General features: G+C 50.3%; 1 protein-coding gene across 9 annotated transcripts in view; it reads left to right on the forward strand.

Annotated features, from left to right (window-relative positions):
• LOC123765545 (uncharacterized) overlaps positions 1-15,156 on the forward strand; it is a 238,530-nt gene that overhangs the window by 85,032 nt on the left and 138,342 nt on the right. For 2 of the 9 annotated variants that reach the window (XM_069334063.1, XM_069334064.1), the window contains exons 1-2: positions 1,407-1,517; positions 9,415-9,859. The exons of 6 other annotated variants lie outside the window; for them this stretch is intronic. In XM_069334063.1, the coding sequence (XP_069190164.1) occupies positions 9,775-9,859 (85 nt within the window). In that variant the 5' untranslated portion in view covers positions 1,407-1,517; positions 9,415-9,774. Of the gene's footprint in view, positions 1-1,405; positions 1,518-9,414; positions 9,860-15,156 lie in introns of those variants that run through there. One more of the 9 variants, XM_069334061.1, reaches the window with a different exon arrangement.

The following is a 15,156-nucleotide window of genomic DNA, read 5'->3' on the forward strand; positions in this document are numbered from 1 at the left end:
GGCTCCATCATGTATGGCCGGTGTGGGCTCCATCATGTCTGGCCGGTGTGGGCTCCATCATGTCTGGCCGGTGTGGGCTCCATCATGTCTGGCCGGTGTGGGCTCCATCATGTCTGGCCGGTGTGGGCTCCATCATGTCTGGCCGGTGTGGGCTCTATCATGTATGGCCGGTGTGGGCTCCATCATGTCTGGCCGGTGTGGGCTCCATCATGTCTGGCCGGTGTGGGCTCCATCATGTCTGGCCGGTGTGGGCTCCATCATGTCTGGCCAGTGTGGGCTCCATCATGTCTGGCCGGTGTGGGCTCCATCATGTCTGGCCGGTGTGGGCTCCATCATGTCTGGCCAGTGTGGGCTCCGTCATGTCTGGCCGGTGTGGGCTCCGTCATGTCTGGCCGGTGTGGGCTCCGTCATGTCTGGCCGGTGTGGGCTCCGTCATGTCTGGCCAGTGTGGGCTCCGTCATGTCTGGCCAGTGTGGGCTCCATCATGTCTGGCCGGTGTGGGCTCCATCATGTCTGGCCAGTGTAGGCTCCATCATGTCTGGCCAGTGTGGGCTCCATCATGTCTGGCCGGTGTGGGCTCCATCATGTCTGGCCGGTGTGGGCTCCATCATGTCTGGCCAGTGTGGGCTCCATCATGTCTGCCCAGTGTGGGCTCCATGTCTGGCCAGTGTGGGCTCCATCATGTCTGGCCAGTGTGGGCTCCATCATGTCTGGCCAGTGTGGGCTCCATCATGTCTGGCCAGTGTGGGCTCCATCATGTCTGGCCGGTGTGGGCTCCATCATGTCTGGCCAGTGTGGGCTCCATCATGTCTGACCAGTGTGGGCTCCATCATGTCTGGCCAGTGTGGGCTCCATCATGTCTGGCCAGTGTGGGCTCCATCATGTCTGGCCAGTGTGGGCTCCATCATCAGCATTACAAGCGTGTTGACAATGTAGGAAGCTGCAGTGAAAACAGTAGAGATGCTGATGATGATTGTGGTGTTGGTAGTGGGTTGAGTGGTGGTGGTGGTTGGCCGTGCGGTGGCAGTAGTAGGAGTGGTGGCAGTAGTATGGGTGGTGGTGGTGGTGGCAGTAGTATGGGTGGTGGCAGTACTAGGAGTGGTGGTGGGGGTGGTGGTGGCGGCAGTACAAGGAGTGGTGGTGGTGGTGGCGGCAGTACAAGGAGTGGTGGTGGTGGTGGCGGCAGTACAAGGAGTGGTGGTGGTGGTGGCGGCAGTACAAGGAGTGGTGGTGGTGGTGGCGGCAGTACAAGGAGTGGTGGTGGTGGTGGCGGCAGTACAAGGAGTGGTGGTGGTGGTGGCGGCAGTACAAGGAGTGGTGGTGGTGGTGGCGGCAGTACAAGGAGTGGTGGTGGTGGTGGCGGCAGTACTAGGAGTGGTGGTGGTGGTGGCGGCAGTACTAGGAGTGGTGGTGGTGGCAGCGGCAGCAGTGATGGTGGCGGACTCCGTCAGTGAGGCGCTGACCGCGGCGTCGTACTGTCTACAGGGACCCGTCACGCACTCTGCGTCAGTTCGCCGGTATCTTTTTTTTACGGATTCGTTTATCCTGCCAAATCCACATGACAGACTTCCTACGTGTATTTAGTATCAGTTGACGGGATTCGTGAGGTTGTGACCGTTCGTGTGCCAGTGTTGTGTACAGTGCTGCAAGTGTTTAATAACTGTTTAGGACCAGTAATTCTCCAACACAAATGCCGCATTGGCTGCTCCTGTGTACTCACCTAGTTGTGCTTGCGGGGGTTGACCTCTGGCTCTTTGGTCCCGCTTCTCAATTGTCAGTCAACTGGTGTTCAGATTACTGAGCCTACCGGGCTCTATTATATCTACATTTGAACGTGTGTGTGTGTACTCACCTAATTGTGCTTGCAGGATCAAGCATTGGCTCTTGGATCTCGCCTTTCCAGCCATCGGTTGTTTACAGGAATGATTCCTGCCCCATTTCCCTATCATACCTAATTTTAAAAGTATGAATAGAGTTTGCTTCCCCAACCTTTTCCCCAAGTGCATTCCATTTTCACACTACTCTCACGCTAAAAGAAAGCTTCCTAACATCTCTGTGACTCATCTGAGTTTCCAGTTTCCACCCATGTCCCCTCGTTCTGTTATTATTACGTGTGAACATTTCATCATTTCCACTTTGTCAATTCCCCTGAGTATTTTATATGTCCCTATCAAATCTCCTCTCTCCCTTCTTTTCTCTAGTGTCGTAAGGTTCAGTTCCTTCAGACGCTCTTCATACCCCCATCCCTCGTAACTCTGGGACAAGCCTCGTCGCAAACTTCTGAACCTTCTCCAGTTTCCTAATGTGCTTCTTCAGGTGGGGGCTCCATGATGGCGCGGCATACTCTAAGACTGGTCTCACGTAGGCAGTGTAAAGCGCCCTAAAAGCCTCCTCACTTAGGTTTCTGAATGAAGTTCTAATTTTCGCCAGTGTGTGTGTGTGTGTGTGTGTGTGTGTGTGTGTGTGTGTGTGTGTGTGTGTGTGTGTGTGTGTGTGTGTGTGTGTATTCACCTAGTTGTGTTTGCGGGGGTTGATCTCTGGCTCATTCGGCCCGCCTTTCAACTGTCAATCTGTGTCAATCACACACCCACACACAACTGTGTGTGTGGGTGTGTGCGTGTGTGCGTGCGTGCGTGTGACCCAAGATACCGGCGACAATGGTGACTGACTACATGTTCCTGGAGGAAGTGTGTGAAACAATAACTGTGGTGTGGGAATATGTGTGGCTCTCAGCACTAGGCTACGGTGTGGGAGGCGTTACTGTGTACGGTGCGGGAAGACCCGTGACTGTGTCAGGACTTGTAAGTGGTCGCTGGTGTCCGGCTTGTACAGTCATGTTACTATTGAAACAACGAAGACAGGTGCGACTGATACGAACACTCATCTCTAATGCGACAAGTGGAGCCTAGTGATCAAAAATTGAAAATAGTGACAAAACTGTTCAGAAATTAGAATCCATTGAACTTGACTACTAAAACTAACAAGTGCAATGAAAATAATAAAGTAATTCGAGACTGGTGTAATATATATACTCATTTATTCATTCTGAAAATTATTTAATTTGTGATAATACGTGTGCCTTTGTCTAATGTTTCGAAATGTTGAAAAAAATTTTGTTGAGTGTCTAGTATTTTTTGTTGAGTGTCTTGTAAATGCAACATATCTCCACACCGTAAATAATATTGGTATATCTTCACACCGTAAATCATATTGGTATATCTTCACACCGTAAATCATATTGGTACGACGGCACATGAATCAGGTGACTGATATCAGCTGACTCACGCGGGCGGTCTCATTCATAAGGCCCCGCCAGTCAGCTGATTAATGTCAACAAAGATTGGGACTATTTGTTGACAAACCTCTGGCTAGGCTCCCAGCGCAGGTGTGATGGGTGAGGCTGGCTAGGCTCCCAGCGCAGGTGTGATGGGTGGGGTTGGCTAGGCTCCCAGCGCAGGTGTGATGGGTGGGGTTGGCTAGGCTCCAGCGCAGGTGTGATGGGTGGGGTTGGCTAGGCTCCAGCGCAGGTGTGATGGGTGGGGTTGGCTAGGCTCCAGCGCAGGTGTGATGGGTGGGGCTGGCTAGGCTCCCAGCGCAGGTGTGATGGGTGGGGTTGGCTAGGCTCCAGCGCAGGTGTGATGGGTGAGGCTGGCTAGGCTCCCAGCGCAGGTGTGATGGGTGAGGTTGGCTAGGCCCCAGCGCAGGTGTGATGGGTGAGGTTGGCTAGGCCCCAGCACAGGTGTGATGGGTGAGGTTGGCTAGGCCCCAGCGCAGGTGTGATGGGTGAGGTTGGCTAGGCCCCAGCGCAGGTGTGGTGGGTGAGGTTGGCTAGGCCCCAGCGCAGGTGTGGTGGGTGAGGTTGGCTAGGCCCCAGCACAGGTGTGGTGAGTGAGGTTGGCTAGGCCCCAGCGCAGGTGTGGTGGGTGAGGTTGGCTAGGCCCCAGCACAGGTGTGGTGGGTGTGGTTGGCTAGGCCCCAGCGCAGGTGTGGTGGGTGAGGTTGGCTAGGCCCCAGCACAGGTGTGGTGGGTGAGGTTGGCTAGGCCCCAGCGCAGGTGTGGTGGGTGAGGTTGGCTAGGCCCCAGCACAGGTGTGGTGGGTGAGGTTGGCTAGGCCCCAGCACAGGTGTGGTGGGTGAGGTTGGCTAGGCCCCAGCACAGGTGTGGTGGGTGAGGTTGGCTAGGCCCCAGCACAGGTGTGGTGGGTGAGGTTGGCTAGGCCCCAGCACAGGTGTGGTGGGAGACTGGGACAAGACACAGCAGGAGAGGACAGGAAGCAGGTGGTGGGAGGTGTTGGGAGCACAATCCGGTGAGTGGTGGTGACTGTCACGGTGAGTGGTGGTGACTGTCACGGTGAGTGGTGGTGACTGTCACGGTGAGTGGTAGTGACTGTCACGGTGAGTGGTGGTGACTGTCATGGTGAGTGGTGGTGACTGTCACGGTGAGTGGTAGTGACTGTCACGGTGAGTGGTGATGACTGTCACGGTGAGTGGTGGTGACTGTCATGGTGAGTGGTGGTGACTGTCACGGTGAGTGGTGGTGACTGTCACGGTGAGTGGTGGTGACTGTCACGGTGAGTGGTGGTGACTGTCACGGTGAGTGGTAGTGACTGTCACGGTGAGTGGTAGTGACTGTCACGGTGAGTGGTAGTTACTGTCACGGTGAGTGGTAGTGACTGTCACGGTGAGTGGTAGTGACTGTCATGGTGAGTGGTAGTGACTGTCACGGTGAGTGGTGGTGACTGTCACGGTGAGTGGTAGTGACTGTCATGGTGAGTGGTAGTGACTGTCACGGTGAGTGGTAGTGACTGTCATGGTGAGTGGTAGTGACTGTCATGGTGAGTGGTAGTGACTGTCACGGTGAGTGGTAGTGACTATCATGGTGAGTGGTAGTGACTGTCACGGTGAGTGGTGGTGACTGTCACGGTGAGTGGTGGTGACTGTCACGGTGAGTGGTAGTGACTGTCACGGTGAGTGGTAGTGACTGTCACGGTGAGTGGTAGTGACTGTCACGGTGAGTGGTAGTGACTGTTACGGTGAGTGGTGGTGACTGTCACGGTGAGTGGTGGTGACTGTCACGGTGAGTGGTGGTGACTGTCACGGTGAGTGGTGGTGACTGTCACGGTGAGTGGTAGTGACTGTCACGGTGAGTGGTAGTGACTGTCACGGTGAGTGGTGGTGACTGTCACGGTGAGTGGTGGTGACTGTCACGGTGAGTGGTGGTGACTGTCACGGTGAGTGGTGGTGACTGTCACGGTGAGTGGTGGTGACTGTCACGGTGAGTGGTGGTGACTGTCACGGTGAGTGGTGGTGACTGGGATGTTTCAGCTTCCCCTTGGAGGATAGTGTTGAGAGCAGTGTTCATATTATGAGGTAGCTGAAGGGCTGACGGGTGGAGGTGGTGGTAATTAGTCCCTGTACCCGTCCTCCTAGTCAATAACAACTTGATCTCTTCAAATGTGTCTCTTCCAAGCACCAGTAGTGTCACACCTTGTCTTCCCTGTTCCCTCTCTTCCTGCTGCTCGCGGCTCATTATTGCCTTACTGATTATTACACTTGTTTAATATTGATTCTCCTGTTATGACATCAGAGTTTGTGATCTCAATCCTTTCTCGTAATTCCTCTACTTTGTTTGACATTCCATCTTCATTACCGTACACAATGTTTAGGTCCATTTTCATTATCCGTTCAGTACATCACTGCCAAGGAGGTCGGGTGTCTCCTGGGTTGAGGCAGTGAAGGTAGAGGAGAGTTGCCTACCTGCCTGCCTGTTGTTGTTGGTACCGGGTGTTCAACGTCCCTGGGCCTGGCCTCTGGCTAGGCCTCCTAGTTGGTGTGGTCAAGCAGGCTGTTGGACGCTGCCCGGTGTGTGGCCCTGGCGAAGCAAGAGAGAGTGGTGGAGTGGAGGGCACTTGGGTACATGACAGTGGGGAGGATGGTGTGCTGGGAGGATGGAGTTATGAGATGGGTCAGTGATGTGTGGGAGAGTGGTGTGTGGGAGAGTGGTGTGTGGGAGAGTGGTGTGTGGGAGAGTGGTGTGTGGGAGAGTGGTGTGTGAGAGAGTGGTGTGTGGGAGAGTGGTGTGTGGGAGAGTGGTGTGTGGGAGAGTGATGTGTGGGAGAGTGGTGTGTGGGAGAGTGGTGTGTGGGAGAGTGGTGTGTGGGAGAGTGGTGTGTGGGAGAGTGGTGTGTGGGAGAGTGGTGTGTGGGAGAGTGGTGTGTGGGAGAGTGATGTGTGGGAGAGTGGTGTGTGGGAGAGTGGTGTGTGGGAGAGTGGTGTGTGGGAGTGATGTGTGGGAGAGTGATGTGTGGGAGAGTGGTGTGTGGGAGAGTGATGTGTGGGAGAGTGATGTGTGGGAGAGTGGTGTGTGGGAGAGTGGTGTGTGGGAGAGTGGTGTGTGGGAGAGTGATGTGTGGGAGAGTGGTGTGTGGGAGAGTGGTGTGTGGGAGTGATGTGTGGGAGAGTGATGTGTGGGAGAGTGGTGTGTGGGAGAGTGATGTGTGGGAGAGTGATGTGTGGGAGAGTGGTGTGTGGGAGAGTGGTGTGTGGGAGAGTGGTGTGTGGAAGAGTAATGTGTGGGAGAGTGGTGTGTGGGAGAGTGGTGTGTGGGAGAGTGGTGTGTGGGAGAGTGGTGTGTGGGAGAGTGATGTGTGGGAGAGTGATGTGTGGGAGAGTGATGTGTGGGAGAGTGGTGTGTGGGAGAGTGGTGTGTGGAAGAGTGATGTGTGGGAGAGTGGTGTGTGGGAGAGTGGTGTGTGGGAGAGTGGTGTGTGGGAGAGTGGTGTGTGGGAGAGTGATGTGTGGGAGAGTGGTGTGTGGGAGAGTGGTGTGTGGGAGAGTGGTGTGTGGGAGAGTGGTGTGTGGGAGAGGAGGTCAGTGGCTGTGATGGACACAGCTCACTTAAATAGTGGATGATATGGTGGACGGTATCTGTATTTTGGTTGACAATGGTGGTGGTTGTCTCGGTGGATGGTGCTAGTAGTGGTTGTTCGTTGCTGGAGACTGTCAGTGTGATGTGATGGTGGTTGTCCTGGTGGAGGGATGGTTGGCGGTGTTAACGACCTTCGCAACTGGATGTATGTGCACTATTGAACCACCCGGCCTCCACACCAGTACTTCTCTCACACACCATAATTTCCAACTTCTACCTATATTCTCTCCTTCTACTTTCTCTCACTTTAATGACGCTGTGTTTGTGCACCTTGTCTATTCCCCTCAGTATTTTGTACGTCGTGGTCATATCTCCTCTTTCTTCTCTACGACTTTTTTTCACTCGTGTATCGAATTGGCTTCGACAACTTGCTCATCTAGTGCGTTCCAATTACATCCTCTCGTTCTACTGTTTCCTAATTTGATGATTGCTTCTGTACCTACTTTGTCATCCCTCTTAGTATCTTGTACGTCGCTATTATGTCTGCCATATTCCGTCTTTCCTCCAGTGTAGGGAGGTCATGTTCCCTCAGTCATTATAGCTCCGTCCCCTTAGCTCAGGAAGGAGCCTTGTTGACTATTTGTTTAGTTTTGCTTAGTGCTTTGTAGCTAGGGGGGTTCCGTGCCGGGGCAGCATACTCATAACTGGTCTCACAAATGATGTATGCACCGCTCAGATGGTCCAGGCTCCTGTGTGTGTGTACTCACCTAATTGTGCTTGCGGGGGTTGGGCTTTGGCTCTTTGGTCCCGCCTCTCAACTGTCAATCAACTGGTGTACAGATTCCTGAGCCTACTGGGCTCTATCATATCTACATTTGAAACCGTGTATGGAGTCAGCCTCCACCACATCGCTTCCTAGTGCATTCCATTTACTAACTACTCTGACACTGAAAAAGTTCTTTCTAATGTCTCTGTGGCTCATTTGGGTACTCAGCTTCCACCTGTGTCCACTTGTTCGCGTCCCTCCAGTGTTGAATAGTTCATCCTTGTTTACCCGGTCGATTCCCATGAGGATTTTGTAGGTTGTGATCATGTCCCCCCTTACTCTTCTGTCTTCCAGTGTCGTAAGGTGCATTTCCCGCAGCCTTTCCTCATAACTCATGCCTCTTAGTTCTGGGACTAGTCTAGTGGCATACATTTGGACTTTTTCCAGCTTCGTCTTGTGCTTGACAAGGTACGGGCTCCATGCTGGGGCCGCATACTCCAGGATTGGTCTTACATATGTGGTGTACAAGATTCTGAATGATTGTGTGTGAATGAATGTGATTCTGAATGAAAAGGTGTGTGTGTGTGTGTGTGTGTGTGTGTGTGTGTGTGTGTGTGTGTGTGTGTGTGTGTGTGTGTGTGTGTGTGTGTGTGTGTGTGTGTGTGTGTGTGTATTCACTTAGTTGTGCTTGCGGGGATTGAGCTCTGTTCTTTCGGGCCGCCTCTCAACTGTAAGTGTGTGTGTGTGTGCACACGTGTATAAATGTGTATATATACATGTTATGAGAGTCATGAGGTAGGTGTGGTGCACGGGTCAGTGAGGGGGGAGGGGGGTGTGAGGCACACCACACACGCCTCTCACAACTCCTCATAACACACCCTCATAACACACCCTCATAACACACCCTCATAACACCCTCATAACACACCCTCATAACACACCCTCATAACACCCTCATAACACCCTCATAACACCCTCATAACACCCTCATAACACACCCTCATAACACCCTCATAACACACCCTCATAACACCCTCATAACACACCCTCATAACACCCTCATAACACACCCTCATAACACACCCTCATAACACCCTCATAACACACCCTCATAACACACCCTCATAACACACCCTCATAACACCCTCATAACACACCCTCATAACACCCTCATAACACCCTCATAACACCCTCATAACACACCCTCATAACACACCCTCATAACACCCTCATAACACACCCTCATAACACCCTCATAACACACCCTCATAACACACCCTCATAACACCCTCATAACACACCCTCATAACACACCCTCATAACACACCCTCATAACACCCTCATAACACACCCTCATAACACACCCTCATGAACGTACATCAACTCTATGGATATCTATAAACTATGGACTGCTAAACAAACCTAAATAATCCTCTTATGGTTATCTTGAGGTTATCTTGAGATGATTTCGGGGCTTTAGTGTCCCCGCGGCCCGGTCCTCGACCAGGCCTCCACCCCCAGGAAGCAGCCCGTGACAGCTGACTAACTCCCAGGTACCTATTTACTGCTGGGTAACAGGGGCATTCAGGGTGAAAGAAACTTTGCCCATTTGTTTCTGCCTCGTGCGGGAATCGAACCCGCGCCACAGAATTACGAGTCCTGCGCGCTATCCACCAGGCTACGAGGCCCCCCTTATAACATATAATATACCAATAATAGTATTATTGGTATATTAAAAGGCATTATACAAGCTTCATAACCCTAACCTAACCTACCCTAGGACACATATAAGCTATGTATAGCACTGTACTCGCCCTACGAGAGGTGTACATGTTGCTCGTCCCGAGGATCAGCGCCCCGGTGGCCCGGTCTCTGACCACTTGATGCCAGATACTTCCCCAACTATCTTCGACAGTCTTCAAAATCCACATGTGTAGCGGGTCAGGTGTGTGCCACACATGTGGCAAGTCAGGTGTTGGCTCCGAGCACACTTGGTGTATATATGTGACCCGTCCTCAGACTCTGATACACTAGACTTTGATGGTTGGGACGGAGCACTGGGAGGAGGTCACAGCCCTGATGAAGACCGCGCTCAAGCACCAAGGACCCCTCAACCTTGCCCTCAAGCACGAGGTTGATCATGTACATAGAGAATGATTATTATTATGTGAGGGGCGCCGCCCCCGACCGTCTCCAGGCTGCTCTTCTCCTAGACGACTCTGAAGGTACGTGTACCTCCACACTGACGGTACGTGTACCTCCACCCCCCCCCCTCACTGACGGTACGTGTACCTCCACACTGACGGTACGTGTACCTCCACACACCCACACTGACGGTACGTGTACCTCCACACACCCTCACTGACGGTACGTGTATCTCCACACTGACGGTACGTGTACCTCCACACACCCACACTGACGGTACGTGTACCTCCACACACCCTTACTGACGGTACGTGTACCTCCACCCCCCCCCTCACTGACGGTACGTGTACCTCTACCCCCCCCTCACTGACGGTACGTGTACCTCCACACACCCTCACTGATGGTACGTGTACCTCCACCCCCCCTCACTGACGGTACGTGTACCTCCACACTGACGGTACGTGTACCTCCACACTGACGGTACGTGTACCTCCACACTGACGGTACGTGTACCTCCACACTGACGGTACGTGTACCTCCACACTGACGGTACGTGTACCTCCACACTGACGCTACGTGTACCTCCACACTGACGGTACGTGTACCTCCACACTGACGGTACGTGTACCTCCACACTGACGGTACGTGTACCTCCACACTGACGGTACGTGTACCTCCACACTGACGGTACGTGTACCTCCACACTGACGGTACGTGTACCTCCACACTGACGGTACGTGTACCTCCACACTGACGGTACGTGTACCTCCACATAATATGCTCCTACTCTGGAGGCTCCATATGTAACTTTGCTCATTTACATATTCATTGTGTTTTAAAAATTTTGTTTATTGTGGTAAAAGGTTTAATTCTCTTCTCCAATGGCGTCGTGCAACCGGCGAGTCCGGGTTCAATCTCCATGGCAGGGCAGAAACATTTGTGCAACCTTTCCTTGCACCTGATAGCGCTGTTCACCAAGTAGTAAATAGGTATCTGGGAGTAAGACAGCTGCCACGGGCTGCTTGCTGGGGTGTGTGTGTGTATGTGTGTGGAAAACAAATTCAGTTGATTGATTGACAGTTGAGAGGCGGGACCAAAGAGCCAGAGCTCAACCCCCACAAGCACAACTAGGTGAGTACACTCTCATCCCTTCCAAATGGCTTAGCGCTTTCTCCTCATCAAATAAAAGAAAATAGTGAAACATAAACAGTCAAATAAAAACACCTGTAAGATAAAAATACCTGTCAAATAAAACACCTGACAGATAAAAGCACCTGTCATATAAAACACCTGACAGATAAAAAGCACCTGTCATAAAACACCTGTCAGATAAAAACACCTGTTAGATAAAAACACCTGTTAGATAAAAACACCTGTCAGATAAAAACACCTGTCAAATAAAACACCTGACAGATAAAAACATCTGTCAGATAAAAACACTTGTCAGATAAAAACACCTGTCAGATAAAAACACCTGTAAGATAAAAACACCTGTCAGATAAAAACACCTGTCAGATAAAAACACCTGCCAAATAAAAACACCTGTCAGATAAAAACACCTGTCAAATAAAAACTCTTGTCAGATAAAAACTCTTGTCAGATAAAAACACCTATCAAATAAAACACCTGCCATATAAAAACGCCTGCCAAATAAAAACACCTGTCAGATAAAAACACCTGTCAAATAAAAACACTTGTCAGATAAAAACCTCTCAGATAAAAACACCTGCCAAATAAAAACACCTGTCAGATAAAAACACCTGTCAGATAAAAACACCTGTCAAATAAAACACCTGTCAGATAAAAACACCTTCCAAATAAAAACACCTGTCAGATAAAAACACCTGTCAAATAAAAACACTTGTCAGATAAAAAACACCTGTCAAATAAAAACACTTGTCAGATAAAAACACCTGTCAAATAAAAACACTTGTCAGATAAAAACACCTGTCAAATAAAAACACCTGTCAGATAAAAACACCTGTCAAATATAAACACTTGTCAGATAAAAACACCTGTCAGATAAAAACACCTGTCAGATAAAAACACCTGTCAGATAAAAACACCTGTCAAATAAAAACACCTCTCAGATAAAAACACCTGTCAAATAAAAACACCTCTCAGATAAAAACACCTGTCAAATGAAAACACTTGTCAGATAAAAACACCTGCCACATAAAAACACCTGTCAGATAAAAACACCTGTCAAATAAAAACACCTCTCAGATAAAAACACCTGTCAAATAAAAACACTTGTCAGATAAAAACACCTGCCACATAAAAACACCTGTCAAATAAAAACACCTCTCAAATAAAAACACCTCTCAAATAAAAACACCTGTCAAATAAAAAGACCTCTCAAATAAAAACACCTCTCAAATAAAAACACCTGTCAAATAAAAACACCTCAAATAAAAACACCTCTCAAATAAAAACACCTGTCAAATAAAAACACCTGTCAAATAAAAACACCTGCCAAATAAGACAGATAAAATTAAAGGACTGAAGACACGAACCTAAATAATGTAATAGACTGAAGTAACTTGAATAACCTGACATTTAGTGAACATAACCGAGCAAATATTGCGTCAACCAGACATATAATAGGATGGATTCGTAGCCCCATTTTCAAAATAGTATTTTGAATGTGGTGATCATATCTCTCTTCCAGTGACGTACGGAATAAGATTGATTAATTCCTCGTAATTCATCCTTTTGTACTAGTTTGGTGGCTGGTATGATAGGGAAATAGGTCAGGAATCATTGCAATTAATAGAAAAGCCGGGGTCGAAGAGCCGGAGCTCGATCCTGTAGACCCACATGGATCTTCCTCCGGCGATGAGGTAAAGTGGTCAATGCGAGGCCGTGATGGCTATTATCTTCTGTTTCTTAATAGTGAAAGTCTCTTATTATGGGCTGTTGTTGTAACTCAGACTTCTGTACCGCTGGCTGTGGGGGTCTGTGTCACCTGTACCGCTGGCTGTGGTGGTCTGTATCACCTGTACCGCTGGCTGTGGTGGTCTGTGTCACCTGTACCGCTGGCTGTGGTGGTCTGTGTCACCTGTACCGCTGGCTGTGGGGGTCTGTATCACCTGTACCGCTGGCTGTGGTGGTCTGTGTCACCTGTACCGCTGGCTGTGGGGGTCTGTATCACCTGTACCGCTGGCTGTGGGGGTCTGTATCACCTGTACCGCTGGCTGTGGGGGTCTGTATCACCTGTACCGCTGGCTGTGGGGGTCTGTATCACCTGTACCGCTGGCTGTGGTGGTCTGTGTCACCTGTACCGCTGGCTGTGGGGGTCTGTATCACCTGTACCGCTGGCTGTGGGGGTCTGTGTCACCTGTACCGCTGGCTGTGGGGGTCTGTATCACCTGTACCGCTGGCTGTGGGGGTCTGTATCACCTGTACCGCTGGCTGTGGTGGTCTGTGTCACCTGTACCGCTGGCTATGGGGGTCTGTATCACCTGTACCGCTGGCTGTGGTGGTCTGTGTCACCTGTACCGCTGGCTGTGGGGGTCTGTATCACCTGTACCGCTGGCTGTGGGGGTCTGTGTCACCTGTACCGCTGGCTGTGGGGGTCTGTATCACCTGTACCGCTGGCTGTGGGGGTCTGTATCACCTGTACCGCTGGCTGTGGTGGTCTGTGTCACCTGTACCGCTGGCTGTGGGGGTCTGTGTCACCTGTACCGCTGGCTGTGGTGGTCTGTGTCACCTGTACCGCTGGCTGTGGTGGTCTGTGTCACCTGTACCGCTGGCTGTGGTGGTCTGTGTCACCTGTACCGCTGGCTGTGGGGGTCTGTGTCACCTGTACCGCTGGCTGTGGGGGTCTGTATCACCTGTACCGCTGGCTGTGGTGGTCTGTGTCACCTTGTAACAAACTAGGCTGTTGTAAGAATTATCCAGAGTGGTTTATCGACAAAAGAGAATGGGAAGCTGAGCCGCATGGTGACCTGACCCCCAGGGGAATTCGCGGTGGAAATAACCAACGCTTTGTTCATAGCTGCGTAAAATGAATCATCCTATAGTATTCAGTAATTTAGAGAAAATTAGCCTTTATTCATTTTGCATTAAAATTGTATTGTATAATAGTACTGGATACAATATCAAGAGTATTCTAATTATTGAGTTTAAGTCACCATCAGTGACGTCACGAATCAGATCTAACTTTTGAGGCGGAGTGACCGGCGGTCATAGGTCATCAGGGGTTGACAGGTCTACTATTTCTCAAAGTTTTAATAACCATTTTTGTGATCGGGAACAGCTCTGCCGTTAGATGTTTGTAATTTAATTCAGTAAAATAATTCAACCAGTCTGGATCAATTAAGTACAACAGAGTTTAATTGTTATAACTTAAACCTTGCTAGTAACTGGGTAGAACTTTGACTAGGCGGAAGGATACAATGTTCTGTCTGGGGGGAGACCAGACAAGGAAAAGATCAGTGTGGTCACGGAAGCAGCTGGGATAAGAGGTCAACATCTTACCTCTCCCCAAGAACAGCCCCAACACCTAGAGCTGTGGTCGCCCAAGGTATAGTTGCTATTGTTAAGTATAGAAATAGTCTCATTTGCCACTCAGGTCAAGTAGGGAGTGTTAAAGTGATAGGGAGTGAACACATTTAGATTTTGTTTTAGTTTTCTTTTAATAAATTAAATTTGTTATTAATTTGCATTTTATTGTTTCCATGTGTTTTATGTGTATACTTGTCCTGGTCACGTGGTCCACACGAGGCAGAGTTGCATTGGGCGCCGATTCTAACATCGAATCGGAATTATCATTACCGTGTAATTTATTCCACACTCAAGGTCATCGTTTATAGTGGGGATCAAGCCCCTAGGTTGATTAATTAGCGTGATCGATCCAGACCTCGATCATTGCTCTTGTATTACTGGTCTGGTGGTGGCAGCAGAGGTGACTCTAGGGTTTTGTTCAGAGCTTAGGTCACGTCATACTGAGTGTAGAATCCTAAGTCGGTCAATCGTCTTAGGACCACGTGGCGTGGAGTTGGCTTTGGTAAAAGTTTTGGAGTCCCTGGGTTTAGAAATAATAGTAAGAATACGGGTAGAGGGAGTAGAAGGAAGAGAAGTAAAGAGTGAGGAACCCTAACCCGTGTTACAACCTGTACCGCTGGCTGTGGGGGTCTGTATCACCTGTACCGCTGGCTGTGGTGGTCTGTGTCACCTGTACCGCTGGCTGTGGTGGTCTGTGTCACCTGTACCGTTGGTCGACCAATTGAAGAGTGTACCTAGAGTTCCAGTCACAGCAGTACACAGCAGGTGTACTGCTGTGACTGGGGGAGAACAGGTGTACAGCTGTGACTGGGGGAGAACAGGTGTACTGCTGTGACTGGAGCAAACAGGTGTACAGCTGTGACTGGAG

Source organism: Procambarus clarkii, chromosome 30 (genome assembly GCF_040958095.1).
Source record: "Procambarus clarkii isolate CNS0578487 chromosome 30, FALCON_Pclarkii_2.0, whole genome shotgun sequence".
Classification (NCBI taxonomy): Eukaryota; Metazoa; Arthropoda; class Malacostraca; order Decapoda; family Cambaridae; genus Procambarus; species Procambarus clarkii.